At 38.6% G+C, this 19,405-nt stretch overlaps 4 protein-coding genes and 2 long non-coding RNA genes across 8 annotated transcripts; 4 read left to right on the top strand and 2 right to left on the bottom strand.

Moving 5' to 3' along the window:
• Positions 1-1,862: 1,862 nt before the first annotated feature.
• Positions 1,863-2,882, top strand: LOC112185229. The gene has a single exon (XM_024323432.2). It carries the CDS (start codon positions 2,368-2,370, stop codon positions 2,842-2,844), a length of 477 nt encoding a protein of 158 aa, XP_024179200.2. The 5' UTR covers positions 1,863-2,367; the 3' UTR covers positions 2,845-2,882.
• A 1,945-nt stretch (positions 2,883-4,827) lies between these two features.
• Positions 4,828-6,012, top strand: LOC112185228. Its single transcript, XM_024323431.2, has 2 exons — positions 4,828-5,058; positions 5,151-6,012. Exon 2 carries the CDS (start codon positions 5,163-5,165, stop codon positions 5,844-5,846), a length of 684 nt encoding a protein of 227 aa, XP_024179199.2. The 5' UTR covers positions 4,828-5,058; positions 5,151-5,162; the 3' UTR covers positions 5,847-6,012.
• Positions 6,013-7,305: 1,293 nt separating this feature from the next.
• LOC112185358 lies at positions 7,306-9,096 on the top strand. Its single transcript, XM_024323599.2, has 3 exons — positions 7,306-8,216; positions 8,317-8,608; positions 8,866-9,096. The coding sequence occupies exons 1-3, from the start codon at positions 7,527-7,529 to the stop codon at positions 8,886-8,888; spliced, it is 1,005 nt and encodes a 334-aa protein (XP_024179367.1). The 5' UTR covers positions 7,306-7,526; the 3' UTR covers positions 8,889-9,096.
• A 183-nt stretch (positions 9,097-9,279) lies between these two features.
• Positions 9,280-11,111, bottom strand: LOC112185357 (pentatricopeptide repeat-containing protein At3g28660). The gene has a single exon (XM_024323597.2). It carries the CDS (start codon positions 10,900-10,902, stop codon positions 9,382-9,384), a length of 1,521 nt encoding a protein of 506 aa, XP_024179365.1. The 5' UTR covers positions 10,903-11,111; the 3' UTR covers positions 9,280-9,381.
• Positions 11,112-11,343: 232 nt separating this feature from the next.
• Positions 11,344-12,455, bottom strand: LOC121051510. Its single transcript, XR_005805939.1, has 3 exons — positions 12,363-12,455; positions 11,825-12,112; positions 11,344-11,673 (listed from the first exon to the last, which is right to left on the bottom strand). It is a non-coding gene; the product is annotated as an uncharacterized LOC121051510 (long non-coding RNA).
• A 192-nt stretch (positions 12,456-12,647) lies between these two features.
• LOC112185685 lies at positions 12,648-17,495 on the top strand. Of its 3 annotated transcripts, none has more exons than XR_002930387.2 (9): positions 12,648-13,044; positions 13,729-13,787; positions 14,090-14,209; positions 14,700-14,741; positions 15,348-15,419; positions 15,530-15,585; positions 16,605-16,677; positions 16,796-16,868; positions 17,163-17,495. It is a non-coding gene; the product is annotated as an uncharacterized LOC112185685 (long non-coding RNA). The 3 variants fall into 3 exon arrangements; XR_005807669.1 differs by having other exon boundaries at positions 17,127-17,495; XR_005807668.1 differs by having other exon boundaries at positions 16,796-17,495.
• The last annotated feature ends 1,910 nt before the right edge of the window (positions 17,496-19,405 follow it).

Here is a 19,405-nt window from a genome sequence, read left to right as displayed (position 1 = left end):
TAGGGATCTAGATACGGAATATACATGAAGGTTCATGGTGAACTTCATTTACCCAAGTCAAGTGGCTCTAGACCATGGAGCGTGTTTACAATGAGGTTGAAACGCTCGCTAAAATGACTACTTGATTGGGAAGGGATATGCCCACGCGTTTCCATAACAAGTTTCGGATTCCATCACGGTTCATATTGGAGATGATCTTCATTAGAAGCCTTTAAAGAGTTAAGGGAAACCGCTGAACACTTGAAATCCGATTTTGAGATGAAGGATTATGGGAGAACAGGATTATGTCTCAGTTTGGAACTTGAGCATAATGTCGATTGATGCTTAGGCATTTTGACAAGGTCAAACCTTCAAGCACCCCCATGATCGTCCGTAGTCTTGATCCTGAAAATGATCCTCTTCGTCTGAAGGATGACGACGAAGATGTGCTAGAGGCAGAAGTGTCTTACTTGAGTACAATAGGCGCATTATTGTACTTAGCTCAATGCACAGGACAAGACATCTCGTTTGCAGTGAACTTGTTAACTAAGGTATAGCTCTGCGCCAACGCGACGCCCTTTTTGATAGGTGTAAAAGATATCTTTCAGTACTTGAGATGTATGATTGATATGGGCTTGTTCTATCCCTACAGAGAGAAGATGGATTCAGACCCATCACACACCAGAAACGCCGCCAACACTGGCCTGCGTTCTCTACCCCCATCCCAAAAAGATATAAGTGTTTTGGAAGGTTTTGCTAATGTTGGGTACCTCTCTGACCCACACAAAGGTCGCTCCCAAACTGGTTAAGTGTTCACCATGGGAAAAGACCGTGATATCTTGGAAGTCTACATAACAGACCGTCGCTATATCTTCGAACCATGCAGAGATTATTGCTCTTCACGAAGTGATTCGTGAATGTTTATGGATTGGATCCATAATCACGCATGTTCGAACAAATTGTGGTTTGAAGTCTACCACAAGATGAGCCTACGAGCATTTAGGATAATGTTGTTCGTTTTGAACAAATGAAGCGAGGCTACATCAAAAGCAACACCACCAAGCATAATCAGCAACAACAGACTCTCCTCAAATACCAAAGTGAACTAGGTTCGATATGAGGATAATGTGGCAGACTTGTTTACTAAGTTATTGCCCAAATCCACGTTCGAGAAACATGTGGCAAGAATTGGCTTGCGGAAATTATCTGAACTCACATGATCGTAGTCATCAGGGGGAGACGCAAACATCAGGGGGAGATGTCTACATGTTCACCTTGAAACGTGAAGGGTCTGTTGTGCTCTTTTTCCCCTTCGACCGAGGTTATTTTTGTCCCACTGGGTTTTTGTTACTCAGCAAGGTTTTTAAAGAGGCAACGAGAGAAGCACCGCGTTTGGGCAACACAAGGGGAAGTGTTCAAGTAAAACCCTAGTTTGTGTTTGGCCCAAACTCTAGGTTACTTGCTCTAGTGGTAATAGGGTTAAATTAGAAGGATTTAGATTCATATTCAATGTACGATTACTTTCCTTGTATGATTGAGATTCTATGCATTGTAATCCTCTATATAAAGAGGCCCCTATTATCAATGAGAATACACAACAAATTCCTCTCAAATTCAGTTTCTCTACAACAAAAATAAATTTAAAATGCTGGGTATACTTAGAAATTTGCTGGGTCTAAATAGAAAAATCCTAAGTTAAAAGATCTGAGAACCACAAATTTCTATACGTTGTAATTAGTTGTTAACTAGTTGTCACACCCGAGTCTAACCCCATATATATGAAAAGACGCGTGTTCATTTCATTATTAATCCATCATAACCATTCTTTCATCTTCAACCCCCACCACCTCAATTTGACCACCCTAATTTGCCCTTTCTTCCGTTCCAAAAATAACCAGAATTTCTACTTCCGTTCCAAAAATAACCAGAATTTCTACTTCCGTTCCGGCTAAAGGCATAACTATTTTCTCCGCACGAAAAAGAAAAAACAGTTACAAGAAATCGCCTTTTAGGCGAGGAAATACTTTCTCGTTGAGAGTAAAGATTTCCTCACTAAAGAAATGTTTTGTCGCCAAAAGTAAGGATTATAGTTTCGTCTCTCACAAGTCTCTGACCTAATAGCCTTCATCATCGTTGTTTTGGAGGACAGATTAGGGCCCAGGTTTTTGTTATGGAGTTTTTCAAAAAGCCAAGGTCGTACGTTTCCGGAGCCACCACAACAAGTACCTATTAGCCGGCGACGACGAAGAGTCCGTTTGGCAAGAGCGTGAGGGACACGTGAGGAACGCAAGATGGAAGGTGGAGATCAACGAGAGCGGAACAGCCATACGTCTGAAGAGCTGTTATGGAAAGTACTTAACGGCGTCAAACACGCCAGGACGACTGGGAATGAAGAGCAAGAAAGTGGTGCAGACGTTGCCAGAGACGTTGGATTCGACCGTTGAGTGGGAGCCAATCAGAGAAGGGTTCAAGGTGAGGCTGAAGATGGCAGGCCATGGCCAGTTTTTGAGAGCCAATGGGGGTGTGCCACCGTGGCGCAACTCCATCACGCATGATACTGCTCACCGGAGCGGGGCAAAGGTATGGGGGTTGTGGGATGTGGACGTGGTGGAGATAGCCATGGATCAACTTCCGGCCCCACCGAAGAAAACAAAGCCGGATGGTGATGAAACGAATGATGGTGATTCGCAACAACCGGACGCTCCGTCGGAGATTGACGTGACATGGTCGCCCCCGAAACAAAATTCAGATAGTAAAGAGAGAAAAATAGGCCGTGGAGTTGTTAGAACCAATGATCTATACTCTTGCTTTTCCATGTGTACTTGTCCAACAGTTTATGATGAGAAAGGATCAAAACAATCTTAATTTGTACGTATATATGGCAAACAAATTAATTTGGCCCAGATCTCAATGCTTTTCATTCTTGGCGAAACATTATGAAGACCTTCACCATACAATCTAAAAACCAAAACTAAAAGCAGCCTTTTGGATTAGTTTACAGAGTGTTCGAGTGTATATTCGTATTCTCTACGTACTTTTAAAAATTGGCGTGTCTTAAAACAGTTACATGCAATTAATTTAAAAATAAATAATATGTAATCAATTTTATATGGTCTTTGTTTTTTGATGAGTATAAATTATATATTATTTATGGAAATAGATTCAGTTGTGTCTTGTGTGAAATCATATGTTCTTTGTGATTTTGGTAATCCTAAGAATGAAATCACACAGGAACAACCTCACCAAATTTGGGTTGAATTTAGGCTGCATATCCATGTATTGAGCTAGTGTGTGAACCAAACATTAGGATTAGATATAAAACTCATGAGTGAATGTCTATATTTAGAGAGGGTCTCTCTTAGAATAAATATGGCACCAACTAGGCAACTACTTTGACTAATGTTGAAACTTTTTTTTTTTTTTATCAAGAAAAAACTTCATTAATAATGAACTAGATACAATGAGTTTTGACATCATCTCATACACAGAAATGACCACTGGACTTCACACTGGAACTCCAAAATGACTGACTAACGGAGCCAACAAGGCCCCGACTCAACTACAGATTTAACTTGCACTATAACAGTAGGCAAAGACAAGATGCGCAGGCGCAGTAAATTCTTGATACACAACTTTGTCAACACTAACTCGCCACCCAGAGTCCTCCTGACCTGCCTTTGATCGACCAAGTCGATCTACACTAGTCGTGACTTCGAATACGACCAAAAATAAATGCTGGACCATCAGACCTGAGACTAAATTAAACCCAAGACCATGACCACCTTAATGTGTCAACACCGTCAATCCACAAATGCTCCAAATCGCCATCACCTCCGACTCGATAGCAGACAGGAGCAATCCCACTAGAAGGCCAAGAATGATTGTCTATGCCAGTATGCCACTGCCAGACATTTTCGCCACCACTGCTGACCTAACTCCAGAACAGGAACGACCGCTAGACCGCCGATAGAAGATTGTCTATGCCAAAATTGCAGTACACCCGACCCAACATCTAACCTTAAAACAAAACCTTAATAGTAACTTATTGCTGAAAAACAAAACAAAAGAAACCAAATCCTAATTTTAACATGCAAATAACATAAAATTAACACAGTTTGGGACCTGAGCCCAAGCACAGACCCAGGCCCAAACTCCATCTAGCCTAGTAACAAGCCTCTGCCCAAACACCGCAAGCTGAGGCCCAATCAGGAGAAGCTCCACTAGCAGGTCGAACTTGGCTCAAAACCCCCACTGCCAACGGACCACAGACTACCTTGCCCTGCCAGATCCGCCACCCATGACTACCATACCCGTTCATGCCACCACGACCACAGCAAATCTAATCCAAAACGCGCCCAAAACTGCTCAGATCAGATCCCTCCCCATATTGGATCCAGAGACCAAACTCGGATCGTGCCACCTACCACCCCAGATTGGGCACCACTGAAGGAGGATGAAACTGCCTCTGATCCATGAAGAACCAAATCCGATCCGAACTACCCCGCGCCACCACGGATTCGAGGCCGCCAGTCAATCTCCGATATCACGCCAATCCAACTCGGCCCAATCCACTCTGCATCGATCCAATCCCAATTGATCTAAGCCAACCACCTCTCGACTTCCAGCATTTGCGTTTTCCTATACTTTGCTATCTAATATTAACCATGTGTTGTCATAAAAAAAATATATAAATATCAACCATGTGTCAATACATCTCCATAACAGTTTCAGTTTTTTTTTTTTTTTTTTTCACATGTGGCATCACCTTATAAGAGCGTTGGTCAGAGCAGCTTCCACCATATCCGTAGGATATCTATTTTTGTGGTAAATGTCTTTCCTTTTCTTGGACAATCTCAAAATGAAACCAAATTGAGTTCGGAGTCGTTCTCCTCCGGTTTTTGGACGTGTCCTCAGCGTTCAGCTTAGGGTTCAGCTGCGCTCGAGGGCACTGGTCATTTGCCTCTCCTACTCCACATTAACAAACACATCCTACCTTAATTTCCAATTATTGCATGCATATAAGAACATCACGCAACTCACTGATTTGCTTCATATAATTCTGGTACCAGTGCAAGGAAGGTAAATATATACAAACAAGATTCAAAATTCCAAACACAAATCACTCATTTTCAATAGTAATCTTGTTCAAACATATCATGTTATTGTTTCAGAGCGCGTCGGACATGGAATTTTTCAGAAATGCCAAAGTGGTACGGTTACGAAGCCACCATGACAAATATCTATCAGCAAATGAAGATGGAGAGACTGTAACACAAGATAAGGATGGAACAGCCACCAATGCTAGATGGACAGTGGAGTTTGTTAACCATGCAGACACTCTGCGTTTCAAAAGCTGTTACGGAAAATACCTAAAGGCGTCAAGCTTGCCATTCAAACCAGGCTTGAGAGGCATTAACAAAGTCCTGCAAACCAAGCCAAGGAGATTGGATTCTTCTCTGGAATGGGAGCCTGTAAGTGATGGATATCAGGTCAGGCTCAGGACGCCCTACGGTCAATTCTTGTGCGCCAATGGGGGCGTTCCACCTTTGAGAAATTCGATCACGCATGACGCCCCTCAAAAAACTGTGAGGCAGGATTGGATTCTATGGGATGTAGATGTCTTAGAGATGCGTTCAGAAGATGATACAACAAATGATGACGCAGAATCTTCACAATCAGAAGAACCCAGATCTCCACCGGGAGACATTAAAATGCCTTTAGGAAAACGGGGCAAAATTCGCAAAGAAGTTAAAGAAAATGTTACTCGCATTTCTGATAAAATATCTTCGATTAAATCGAAAGTAACAGTTAAGGTGAGTCAGAAGAGGCGGCCGCCTAAAGTCCAATATTTTTCCGATAAGAAATAGTCCCAGTTTTCTGTCTACGTATTTAAAATGCTATGACAATGCATGTACGATCGGGGTGAGAGTTGTTTGTTGAAGATAGTGCTACTGCTACATTAATTTTTTTAATATTTAAATAAACATCTCAAAATCTCAAATCCAGCCTCTGCCTCATCCCAATAATGAAGGGTGAAGATGTAGATTGGTAGGCAGTTTATTTACACATCGATTTGTTCACGCCATCGTCCTCTTCGATCTAAACAACATATCAAACTCAACTTCTTAATTACATTCTTACAAAAAGAACCTAATTAATTGTCTCTTGCATGCATTATTCAAAGAAAAAAAAAACTGCAATGTTCATGTGAACCATAGAATTGAAACACTATGACTGTGCATAGAATGATGTCAAAACATTTGATTTATTCCATTAAAGCAACAACCACAGCAAAACTACCAGTTGCGTCCGTCCTTCATATTGACAACGATAATAGAAACAATCACTATTCATTTATCAATGGTAAAATTATCAGAAGGAAGCTATGAAAGAAAAATTTATTCCACTCATCAGGCTAGCTACTGCCGGTTTTGTATGTTGTTCGTGATTCTTCTAGCCAGCCTTTCATTGCTATGAGCAAGAATCTTGGTCATATGGATATCCTTATGGCAGAGGCTCTCCACTTTCACTTCCTAGTCCTTGATTGTTGAAGAAGACTCTTAAATCTTGATACGCTAACTGGTCGTATTGAAGTTCCATGACGGAGCAAATTCCTTTTGTCCAAGCTTTAGCTTAGAGATTTTCTCACATCTCCTTTTGCCATGTTTGGAGGAAAGTCAATTTTATGGCTAACAGTTTAGGTAATTTATGTCACCCTACTCCTATTGATGTCCTTTGGCAGCATCAATTGCCCTTATTCTTGAGCTTCGCCTTCCAATTTGATCTTTCTGGGGGCGGATATGCTCGTAGTTTTAGTTTGTGGTTTTGTTGGTTTTCTTTGTTCAATTGAAGAAAAAAAAATTATCAACATAAAAAATGGAGACAAAATGATACAAATTATAAAAATTCTTCAAAGTACAGCAGTAGCCTTTCGTATGACAAACACCTCTCGATTTTTAGTTGGGTATTTTAAGTAACAATTTAAACTTCAAATATCCCCATAGGGACTCCTAGAGATTTTTTTTTACTAAATACCAGCCTCTCAACACATGCTAACGCGTATGTCAGTAAGAAGTTGTTTTTTTTTTTTTTTTTTTGAATTAGGGTATATGTTGAGATTTTAAATTTTAACCTTAAAAGGTTGTTTGGTTGGTGGATTTAATTAGATGAATTCCATATGTATTACGGGACAATCCCATGCATAAACAATGGAATCAGTCGCCTTATCCGTACAAAACCACCTCCTCCCTATTTCCAGCAGTTGCTTTTAAACTAATTTTTCATTTCCTTATTAAACAATAACCATCCCTAGCCTTAATATATCCCCCTCACAGTTTTTCCTCAACTTCCTCAATCTTTGGTCACCTCTGCCTCCAATACCTTCCGGCCATTAACAAGTTAACACATCCGCCACAGCTTCCAATTCTTCCATTGAATTTCACATCATTCTTACATTTGATTCAGACAATTATATGTCTCTAAGTTCGATCTTTGTTGTTCTGTGCCTAATTACAGTTACGGATTAATGTTAATGCGACCACCACGCTATGGAGTTTTTCAAAAGAGCTAGAGTGGTACGATTGCGAAGCCACCATGAAAAATATCTATTAGCAGAGGATGATCAAGAGACTGTGTGCCAAGATCGTGATGGAACGGCGAGGAATGCTACATGGACAGTGGAGATTGTCCAAAGTGGAACAGCTTTACGTTTGAAAAGCTGTTATGGAAAATACTTAACAGCTTCTAACATGCCATTCCGTCTAGGATTGAGAGGCAAGAAAGTCCTACAAACCCTGCCAAAGAGACTCGATTCTTCTTTGGAATGGGAGCCTGTAAGGGAGGGATACCGGATTAAGCTCAAGACACCCTATGGTCAATTCTTGCGTGCAAATGGCGGTGTACCACCTTGGAGAAACTCCATCACCCATGATGTCCCTCATAGATCTGCAAGACAGGATTGGGTTTTGTGGGATATAGATGTTGTGGAGCTTAAACGTGATTCTCCAGAACATCCATCAATGGCTGCGGCACAGCCCACTCCTGCAAGGGCACAATCCCCACCTGCAAGGGCACAATCACCTCCTGCAAAGCCACAGTCCCCTCTTGCAGCGCCACAATCCCCTCCTACAGTGGCACAACCCCCTACTTCTCCACCACCTGAATTACCTATAGAGATTTCAGAATCGAGCTCTCCGACTAAGATTGAGCTTAGGTCTCCCCAACTTCTCCAAAAAGAGGTTTGTAATTTTCAGTAACAAGATGACTCTATTTTGTCTATATTATGTGTGGGGATAAATTTTATGGAGTTGATGGTTGTTGTTCATTCTTTAAATGTAGTCAAGGAAGTCAATTGATCATGGTTCGCCAAGGAACAATGGAAGAATGATCTTCTATCATGTAGCAGATGACAAAGGAGAAGCCCATGACGATGGAACAGAAAGTGTTTCCTTTTCATTCAAAGGTAGTGAGGTAGAGGCGTTGAAGAAAAGGTTGAAGGAAGAGACAGGGCTCGAGGAATTTGAAGTATGTTCACGCAATCCACTGAATGGCCAACTTTACCCACTTCGCTTACATCTTCCTCCAAACAACCATGATATGCATGTTGTGGTGGTTCCCTCCTTGACCGAAGGTTAGACATTTTCAAGGTCTTAACAAAACCTTGCTATGTCTGGTCTTCCCTTACAGATATAAGCTAGATATTTATGTCTACCTGCAGCTTCACCCTTTGAAACGACAGAGAACCGCAAGCTTATCTTTTTCTTCACAACATATCTGAACCGAAAATAGATCACATAACTAGCAATAGTACAACAAAAATTTATGTACCTTGAGGTTTCCTCTTATATTGAAGTTGGTTTAACATTGATTGTCTTGTGCCCTTCACAGGATCTGAATCATCACCGGACTGAATTCACACTAGTTGTCAAGAACAACAGAATGATACCCGCTTATTTTGTAGGCTCAGCTTCATACCGTGTAAATGGTGAGGCAGATGGATTAGTAACTTGTTCATATACACCGCTACATCTAGAAGTAGCACATCTTTTCTGCAAAATCCTTCCCACCTAATTTATCAGACAAGTAGAGCATATAAGACAAACCTCATTTAGCACCTAATTTTAGTTCAATTCTATGCTTCGTAATGTCACTTTCAAGTTTATAATGTTAACCATGAGTAGTCATTGTTGTCGAAAATTTGCAACCAGAATTGTTGCTACTGAAGTATATACCAGAACCTTCAACTAATGTAGAAGGGGTCCTGAGAATGTCAGGAACCAACAAAACTAAGAGTTTTCGAGATGTTGAAGAAGAAGCACGATTGTATGGCAAAAATGAATCCCTGAATACAATGAATAACTAAGTAACTACAGCTAAAGTTCTTTTATATCTGTATAACTAATTTTACAGTTCCTGAAATGAGTCAGCAGATATTAGATCCAACATTGTACAAATCTGAACACAATGTGAATGGGATACATCTCCTGAAACAAACTCATTAACCTTCCCATCCACCTCTAGCATGCTGCAGCCTGGTGTCTTCTTGATTCCTTTTTCACCAATCATCTTCCTTATCCTAAGTGCATCTTCACTTCTCCGGGCACCTAAATAAATGTTTGATAACTGAACATAAGCACCGACTTCTTCTCCCCTGTCATCATTTGCTAGCTGTAGAAGTTGTTCGACAGCAATCTCTGCAAGATCTACATTATTATGGATACTGCACCCACTCAATAAAGCACCCCACACAGAAGCAAGCGGCTTCATGGGCATTCTTCTAATAAGCTCAAATGCATCACTTAATCGACCTGCTTTACACAGCAGGTCTATAACACAACTATAATGCTCGTGTTTGGGCACAATCCCATATTGAGCTTTCATGTTGTCCAACAGGGCCTTGCCCTTCTCAAGCAATCCTCCATGAGTACAGGCCATCAGAACTCCAAGAAGGACAACACCATCAGGCTTGATTCCATCATCTACCTGCATTCTCTCCAAGCAAGAAATTGCTTCTGCCGCATAACCATGCACACCAAACGCTCCAATCATTGCTGACCACGACACCACATTCCTTTTCGCCATTCCCTCAAACACCTCCACAGCCAAATCAATACAACCACACTTGGCATACATATCAACAAGTGCCGTCCCAATAAACACATCCGAATCCAACCCTTTCCTCTTTCTAACATACTCATGAATCCACTTCCCCTGCCAAAGAGCCCCCAAATGAGCACACGCCGCGAGCCCCGTAGCCACACAAAAATCATCAGGCTCAAACCCACGCACCAACATATCCCGAAAAACCCTCAAAGCCTCAGAAGCCAAGCCGCACTTCACATACCCATTCATGATCACATTCCACTGTATCATATCTCTCTCAGAAATTTCATCGAACACCATGTGTGCATCCCCTAAAACCCTGCATTCCACATACAACCTCACAAGCGCAGTCTGAACATGAGCATCCACTATAACCATCCCATTCTTGACCACCCAACTATGAATCTGCCTCCCCGGAACAATCCAAGCGCAATTCACACAACCCAAGATGACGAAATGAAACGTAAAATTATCGGGTTCTAAGTCGCTCTGGTTTAACATAAGACGGAAGTAATGCATGGCCAGATAAGGCTCGGAGCTGGTGGAGTGGGCTCTGATCAGGGTGTTGTACATGTAGGTGTTGGGGGTCTGGACTTGGTTGAAGAGGAGAGAGGCGTATCGGATATTGCCGGAGTCGGAGAGGGCGCAGAAGGCGATGAGTTTGCTGACGGCGTAGTTGTTGAGGTGGAGGCCGTGGGTGATGAAGACGGCGTGGGTGGGTTTGAGGGTGCGCATGTTGGTGCAGCGTTGGGCTAAAGACATGCACCGCTTCCATGCTTGGATTCTGGTGTAGACCAGTTGCTTCATATGCGTCTGCTGCATTCTGGGCGCGCGCGCGCGCTATTGTGTTAGCAATCCAATTCAAATATACTTTTTTTTTTTTTGGGATTAGGCCGGATTCCAAAAAAAGATGGTTCAATCCTTATGTTATCAAACACATGAAAGAAAAGATTACGGGAGATTTTATTTTCCCTTCTCATGAAAAATCAAACGAATTACTTTCATATTTGCGAACCAACTGAGGCGCTTACCACCCCGCTAGCTCCAAAAGATCCATATTTTATCTTTTGTTTTGGCACAGAATAAGAAGAAGCAGAAACCGATTCATAATTGTCATACTATACATTCATATTTGAGTTTGTACTAGGTAATTAATTATCCGAATAACATGAGTACTAAGGCAGTTACTGTAAATCAAATGGCCGATCTTAAGTACCAAAGGGCGGGGTGATTACCAATGTTACTCATTAACTCTTTCCCGAAGAATTCTTAATAATCTGCATTAGGGGAGCACCCTTACCAATATTGTAGTCTAAGACTCCGTTGAATATCTTATATCGTCAAACGGTGATAATTTATTCAATAGATTATTTCACTATGACTCTATGAGCTTCTTGTAAGTCAATTTTTCATCATATTACAATATTGATCTAAGAGTTCTTTAAGGACCTCTGCAGCTACAGCTTCTGATCCGGCTTCGCCAGCGGCACCATCGCCAGCGAGACCACTTGCAAGGAGAGCACCAGGACCGATCAAGGATAACAGTTCTTTAATGACTTCGTTGTCTGAAGAATCATTCTTTTTTGAAGGCGTCTGTGTTGAGAATTGAAATATATCATTATCCAAACATTCTAGCAGTGAACAAATTATGTACAGAGTCTACAGACTATTATATTTTCAAGAGTTTTCGCCAACTTTTGACACATAATGCATTAGATGCAGTTGTTTATGAATGGGACTTTACCGGGTATGGAGCAGGTATAGGGGGTGGGGGAGTTGGTGTAACTCCAGGTGTAGGAGCCGGTGGTTTCACTTGTGGTGCAGGAGCCGGTGCACTCCCTCTGGGTGCATGAGCCGGTGCATTTCCTCCGGGTGTCGGAGCCGGTGTATTCTCTTGGGGTGCCGGAGCCGGTGCATAATTCCCTCGGGATGGGGGAGCTGGGGCCGGTGAGTTCACTGGAGCCGGTGCCGGTGCTCTCTTTGGCTGTTGTCGAGGTGGAAGTACTCGTGGTCCATGACCGGGAAAGATTCTCTGAATAATGTTAAAATATTCAACTTAGTGCTAACAAAGTAACTTCAGGATTTATAATCAACCAACTTCATTATCGATTCAAAAATGGGATCAAACTCCGACCCGATTTCAAGAAACATAGGCTCCCGAATATTAGATCCGGATCTATGTGTTCTCCTTAGTACGTTTTGTTGCAAACGTTAATCACGTAAGAAAAAACTAATAAATAACTTTCAACATGCTATGAATGCATATAAGGTAGTAAATTTACCCGAGGTGGAGGTGGAGGTGAGGGGTGGCGCCTGTGGAGGCACTGGCTGCTACGGTGGCGACTGTAGTAGTACCAGTAGCAATCATCAGGCTCTGATGAAACCTACAAAAGCAAGGATATATATATATATATATATATATATATATATATTTACTATATACTAAAGCTCCTGCACTATTTATTTTACTGTTCATATTTGGTGTATGAAATGACTCTTTTGCCCTCTATTTTTTGTTAACTACGGCCCTGCCCTTCTGTCGTTCTAGAATCCTCCCTCTTTTTGGATTTTTTGAGCGAATCGCGCGGAGAGAGAAGAGTGCAGCGGAGGAGTGAGAGAAAAGGAGATTTTGTTTCCGCCGTGCCCAGAATAGCCCAATAGAAATCGGAGAAGCTGATCCAGGAATTGTATTTGCCTAATCTACATCAGTGTAACTTTGGGTTAGGGTAACAGAGCGAAGAGGAATACCAGGAGCTTAGTTCGTAGAAGATGTGCAGTCCTTCCAACCTTCCACGTGTAGTGATCGATTACCATACACACCTATCGGCTTGATGTCCTTTTTTTTTTGTCTTTGTCTTGATTTTAGTCATTTGTTCTGCACATACATGGGATTTGAGTGAAGTAACAGAGGACGGACTGTATTGTGGCCACTGAGCTTGCGAAGCCCCTCACTGCTTACTGCATGTAAGATTAGCTCAATTTAATTACTTTAGTTCAATTTTCTGATTATTTACGTCTGCACAGATCAAACTTTTGGAGAAAAAATAATGTGTGTGATTGAATTGTGATACTAAGAATGGAAACTGATTAGACATAGCTCAAAATGGGTGAAGCTTATATTTTCAAGCTTTCCTTTATCCTCAACATCTGCTTAAGGCTTTTCAGTTGAGATATTATTGGAGTGGTGTTTTTCTGATTTGACTCTGGTGAGTTCTTCGGGAGACATTACTGTTTTGTTTTTTTTTCAAAACTTCTGGTTAGTTACTTTCGAGAAGGTGTGTTCCTGCAGATTTGTTAATACATATCTGACTATTAACAAATCAGATGATGGTGATCAATGACAAGAAATCTGTTTCTGCTGTTAATGTTCTTAAGGGTCTCTCACATAATGGTGACTAATGACAAGAATTAAATTTGATCTTATTCTCTGACTTCTTCATGCAGCATTGACAACGCATTTGGTACATGAAGTGGAACTAATTTTTTAGGACACATCAACAATATACCCTGATAATACAAAACATTTGATAGTTAACTAAAAGTAAACGATATCAAGTAGTAGGAAATTGGTTTTAATTTTAATATTGATTGAGATTTTATTGATTTGTATATGTTATTGAAAGGCTTTTCTTGATTTTGTTTTTTCAGGCAATGACAGAAACGAGTTTGGAGTAGAATCTCAGCCAAAAGAGGCTGAGGAAAGTGTGGTAAGTGATTCTCAACATCTGCATTACGAATTGTGTGGCTGCTCAATTGGTTTACGAGTTTGAGTTGCGAATGGAAGTTCTTTTGCATTTTATTATTCTTAGACTACTTATAAGGTTGGATTAGTTGCTAATATGCCTTCTGGGTTTTGTACTTTTAGACTACTTATAGAAGTTCTTTTGCATTTTTATTATTCTTAGGTTCCATACTTTTGTCAAATTTGTAGTAATTTCATAATCAATTTGTTCATTATAAAGAGTTTAGGATGATCACATCTCATTTCTATACTATTGACCATGGCAAGAGCTCCATGTTGTGACAAAGCTAATGTCAAAAAAGGACAGTGGTCTCCTGAGGAAGATAAAGCTAAGTCTTGGGACTCATGGAACTGGTGGCAATTGGATTCATCTGCCACAAAAAGCTGGTAAGTTTATTAAAGGGTCTTCCTAAACTGGAACCAATCTTTAAGGATTTAAATGCCAATATGTATGGCAACCACGTATCCTATTGTATGTAAAGTAAATGGTTTTATTATGTTAGATTCTTAATGGAATTCTGGAATCGAATTTGAAATTTGTATTATTGGTTTTGGCTCATGATTGGTTTCATCAAGATCTTTAATTTAAACTTAGATAGTCACTCGAATTTGGTAAAGGAGTTAATGTCACTCCTGGCTCACAAGTGATATTAATTCTGCCACAATGACATTGTAAACCTAGCAACCAGTATGATTTGTTACCTGTTGTTTTGTTTTATGCTACGCCTTCAAATTTTTGACAATATTCGGATAAATGGTAGAAATTCTAATGACCTATAATAAAGCCCAAATATATTTTTAATTCCGGAACATTTTGTTCTCTGTTTATCATGAACTTATGACAACCTTGCTTTTGTTGTTTTTCTATCTAAAACAGGCTTTTAGATTCTTCAACAAGAATCAAGTTGACCACATTAAGGTAAGAAGTAATCTTCTATATGTATATTTGTTTTGTTAAATGAGGGCCAGGCTTGGTCAAAAAGTTCTATGTTGAGGGTGGTACAATGCGCACTCACTGTGTAACTTACATACCAAATTTTGAGGGTGGTACAGTGAGGGCTTGGTCAACATAATCTTCTATGTGTCTATTTGCCAAAAAGTTCATTCAAGTCTGTGATGTTAACCAACTGATCGATTTTTTGATTTGAATCAAAGAGTTTCCAGTTTCTGAACATAGAATATTACTCTAGCTGTAGATGAATAACACTTCTAGCTGAATTTTGATTGAATTTCTTTACAAACTTCTTTGTTTACTTCAACAATTTTAATTTCTATCATAATTTACACTTTCGGTTTTGTACAGCTCCCAAACTGAGATTTAGTTGATAATCTAAGAAAACAAACTTATACCAAAAGCAAATAGAAAAGGCTTGATTTTGAAACAAACCGTCTTTCTACGGTTATTTTTTCAACTTCCGCACATCATTACTTTTATTCAGTTTTCTGCTCCGATCTACTCCCAAGTTCTGAATTTTGTTCATTTAGTATATGTTTATGTAATGTCCATTTGAATTGTATTTAACAGGGTGATCAGAACAGTGGTTTTCTAATAAAGAAGCCAAGCTGCCGAAATTGCAGACAGTCACCCCTCAATTTGGTTCGTTTTCGATCCCTATTTGTTCTTCAATTTAGTTTACATTGGTCACTTTATATGGATTTATTGATCTGCCAGAATTGAGGCATTAATTTAATGTTTTCATATTGTAGGAACTTTGTTTCTTCCATGACTTGGCATCTGAGTAATCGACTGCAATACTTTGAAGGTAACAATCTGATATTTTCCAATCAGTTCTCTGTTTATCTTATGAAACCATTTCAATTTGATACTTTCAAGCACAACAAACACTCAGCCACATTTATCGTCTTTTTCCTTTATCATTGTCGTTTTTTATTTATCTATTAATTTTAAATACATACAATTTGATCTCAATTAATAAGCCAACTTTTAAGTTTTCAATAGTTCCAGTATCCAAAATGTTTTGCTATTGCTTTCAGTTTTCAACTTTCTTTCTATTTTGTCTCTCTCTGTTTCCAGCTTCAATTTTAGATCTGTTGTTACTATTCCTTCCATTTTGAATTCTTGCTCATTTTGAAGCTCTTCGATTTTCAATTAATTCACTGAGGTATCTACAGCAAGATTGTTGTTTTGCTTATGGATGTTTGTTTTAGTATTTCATTTCTGTTAAATACAGGGTTAGAAGATCGTTTGAATATTGACAATTGTCAACTCCTTAATCTTTATTGTTTTGTGAATCTGTATGCCTTATATATCAATGCTGCTTTTTATTTTGAAAATCACTATCTGCCATAGAGACAATCCTTTAGATCTGTATGAATTCAATAGGAATTCATCTTTGAAAAGAACATTCCCAAGATTATTGTTCTGCATTTTGATAATGTCATTCATGTTGCTTATTAGATAGTTGTAGCATGCGGATCCATATTCTTTTGTTTAGTTTATACTGATAGAGCTGCTCCAAGTATGTTGTTACATCATTCTTACAAACAAATATCCATTACAGAAAAGTCAGTTTATCAACATGCAGGCACTACTAGCTAACAAATGTACTACTACTTCTTACTGTACCAAAGTGCTTTAAACTTCAAGCAGTTTTGTTTTTCATCTGATGTTAAGCTTAGAAAAATAATTCGTTTGCAAGAACATATAATGCATAAGCTTTTGACAGAAAATGAAAATTCAGCATCCTTCAGATTCATATAAAAGCTGTCTTGCTGCCTTGACAATTAAAGGTTATGTATTCTTTATACTGTTTCTGTACAGGTTAAGCAATATCAGTATACCAAAGATACAAAACGAATTGCTTCTAAAAAGTCATGGTTCTCTTACGAATCTGGTATGATTTGCAAATCTGATGGTTTCTTTTTCTAATTTTTTTTTCTTTTCTATATGCTCTCCTTAAGTATACTTGGTTAGACTCCACGTCTAATCTAATTCAAGCACTCCTTCCACAGGTCTGGGAATGGCTTCCTGTGATTTTGATCATTGATTTATTTGTATTATCCTCCAACACTGTGGCACTCAAAGGTCAGACGATAAAGTATTTACAGTCTTGGACATCATTTTACACTTTTCAATTTCAATATATGCATCACTATTTATGCCTGGTAAATGCTAAATGCATATATCCACGTAGTTTAGTGTTGTTTAATGTGATGTTCATGATGTAAATAGATACTTCTTCTTGATTTGATGTGGAGGTGTGCATTAGCTAATATTATGTTTTCATAGCATTTCTTAAATTCTCCATCTGTAAGATTTTTTAACTTTGGATGATGACTGCAGTTGAACATCTTTCTTTTTCTTCTTTGGGTGAAACAGTGATAACTCGATCAGCTATGAGTAGGTGTATAGCAGCCTCCTTCAGTACTCATGTTGTAAAGTTTTTAGTCACACAAAGGTGCTGAACTTGGGAACTTTGAGATCTTTTCTCACATGTTGTTTGTTATAGGAGAGATCTTCTATCATTGTTGTGTCTGAAATCTCTTTCTTTGAGAAATGCAGCACTTTTGAAAATTGTTTTTGTTATTTCCTGCAAAGGAAGAGGCAGTGACAGATTATTAATATGAATGTTGTAAAATATGTTGCAGTAAACATGTAAAATGTTTGTCATTAATGAAATCGATATCTGATAGCTTTTAGTTCTCCTTACAATTTTATATCCCTGCATATTTTTGGTAGTCTCTGTATATACTATATAGAAATTTCTCCTAAAAAACATCGGTTTTCTTTTCTTTTCCTTAATTTCTTACCAATCTCAAAGTAGATATCTATTTGTTTTCTGTAAAGTTAAGAAATATAGAAGTGATCATACTGGTATGTGTTTTTGATAATGGCATATGTTTTTGATTCATGAACTGGTTTTCAGTATACTGTAATGATGAATTTTTAAGTTGTTTTGACTGGAGATGTTAAAGTTAGTTCCTTTACACACCACAAAATTTTATTTATGCTCAAATTGGGTCTATTGCATATGAATCACCGTGAGTATATCTCATGCAACCAAGTAAAGCGGAATAATACGTCTCAATTAGCGGAACCTGCACTTCTACACTGCAATTAGTGGATAAAATACCGACAAATCAAGTTGATAAAATACCAGTTATTTATTTGCTACTCTATTCTTAAAATTTAATATCTCATTTCATCAATTAAAGTTTCAACGTCCACAAGTTTCAGACTAAATATGCATAACTCCTCTACAACATCCTCTGCAACAGCATAACTCCCGCAGCAAAGCGCGGGCAACTATTCCTAGCAATAGTTCTCACCACTGCTTCAATTCCGTGAGTATTATGATTTGGATTTCCAATTTCATTTCTGGCTTTATGTAAGATATCATCAGACATACTGATCCAATATAAATCAAATAACATTTGAGGATTTGCCACATCACAAAATAAGATTATTGTAACAAAAAGTTGCCGTATTTCAGAAGCTGTTGCTACGTATGAGGAATCTGTTAATGCTTCAATCCATTCTTTATCATCACCCAATAAACCTAAAGATCGACATGCTTCTTGATAAGAAGAGTGTACAACACCATTAATTGTTTTTATTGAATCAAAATTGCGACAACCTTTCTGAACATTTAATAACAATCTCATAAAATATAATTCACCTGATGCAGGAGGTACATTTCTTAGTCGACCAATAGTTTGATATTGTTTTCTTGGTGCCCAATTTTTTTTGTCATTATGCCAGACAAATTTAGTTGGAAATTCTGTGTAAGTTAATTGACGTGCTTCTGGATAAGTTTCATTTGCTTTAAACCATCCAGTAAGCATAGTATCTTCTGTACCTCTATATTTGATAACTGATTCAAGAGATTCAAACTCGTTAAAAATAATATTTTGTTCTGAAGGTAGGTGAATTTGTAAATTCTGAACAGCAGGATGTCGATGATGAATTGGATATTCAAATAATCTCCATACAGATTCATGAGGAGTTAAATAACGACAATTAAGATAAGTTTGAATTTCATCATTGAAGTTTTCATGGAATAAAATTCGAGCTCGATCGGGTCCTTTATTGATATATTTAAATAAATATTTAATTAACATAGATTGAGAGCATGACTCAACATTAATATGAGCATTATACTTTAATAATAAATTTGAATTATAAGGCACAACAAAATTATTACCAATATGTATACCGTTTTTTATCACAAATTTTCTATGGTCATCACGACGCCTGTATGTTGGAGGTGAATTTACTTCGAATATAGTATTTGCATTAATTTGGAACATTTACCGTCTCGCATGCAAGGACATTTCGAGTTTATTTGTCCGCAAGGCCCATGAATCATAAACTGGCTAACGATTTCAAAAAGTTCTGGATTCATATTTTTGTCTGGCAATTCTGCTGAGATAATAGAATCTATGTCAGTTGCTGTATAACATTTGTAATTTCTTTTCAACCAAAATAACATATGGGCATGAGGGAGTCCTCTTTTTTGAAATTCTACTGTGCAAACATTTGCTTCAACTTGTCCAAAAGGTTCTCCAGATTTGATATAAGCAATCATACTTTGTAATTTTATTTTAAAAATTCGTGAAATT

Source organism: Rosa chinensis, chromosome 2 (assembly GCF_002994745.2).
Source record: "Rosa chinensis cultivar Old Blush chromosome 2, RchiOBHm-V2, whole genome shotgun sequence".
In the NCBI taxonomy this organism is placed as follows: Eukaryota; Viridiplantae; Streptophyta; class Magnoliopsida; order Rosales; family Rosaceae; genus Rosa; species Rosa chinensis.
The sequence above is the reverse complement of the archived record's forward strand: the minus strand, read 5'-3'. Positions and strand labels throughout refer to the sequence as shown.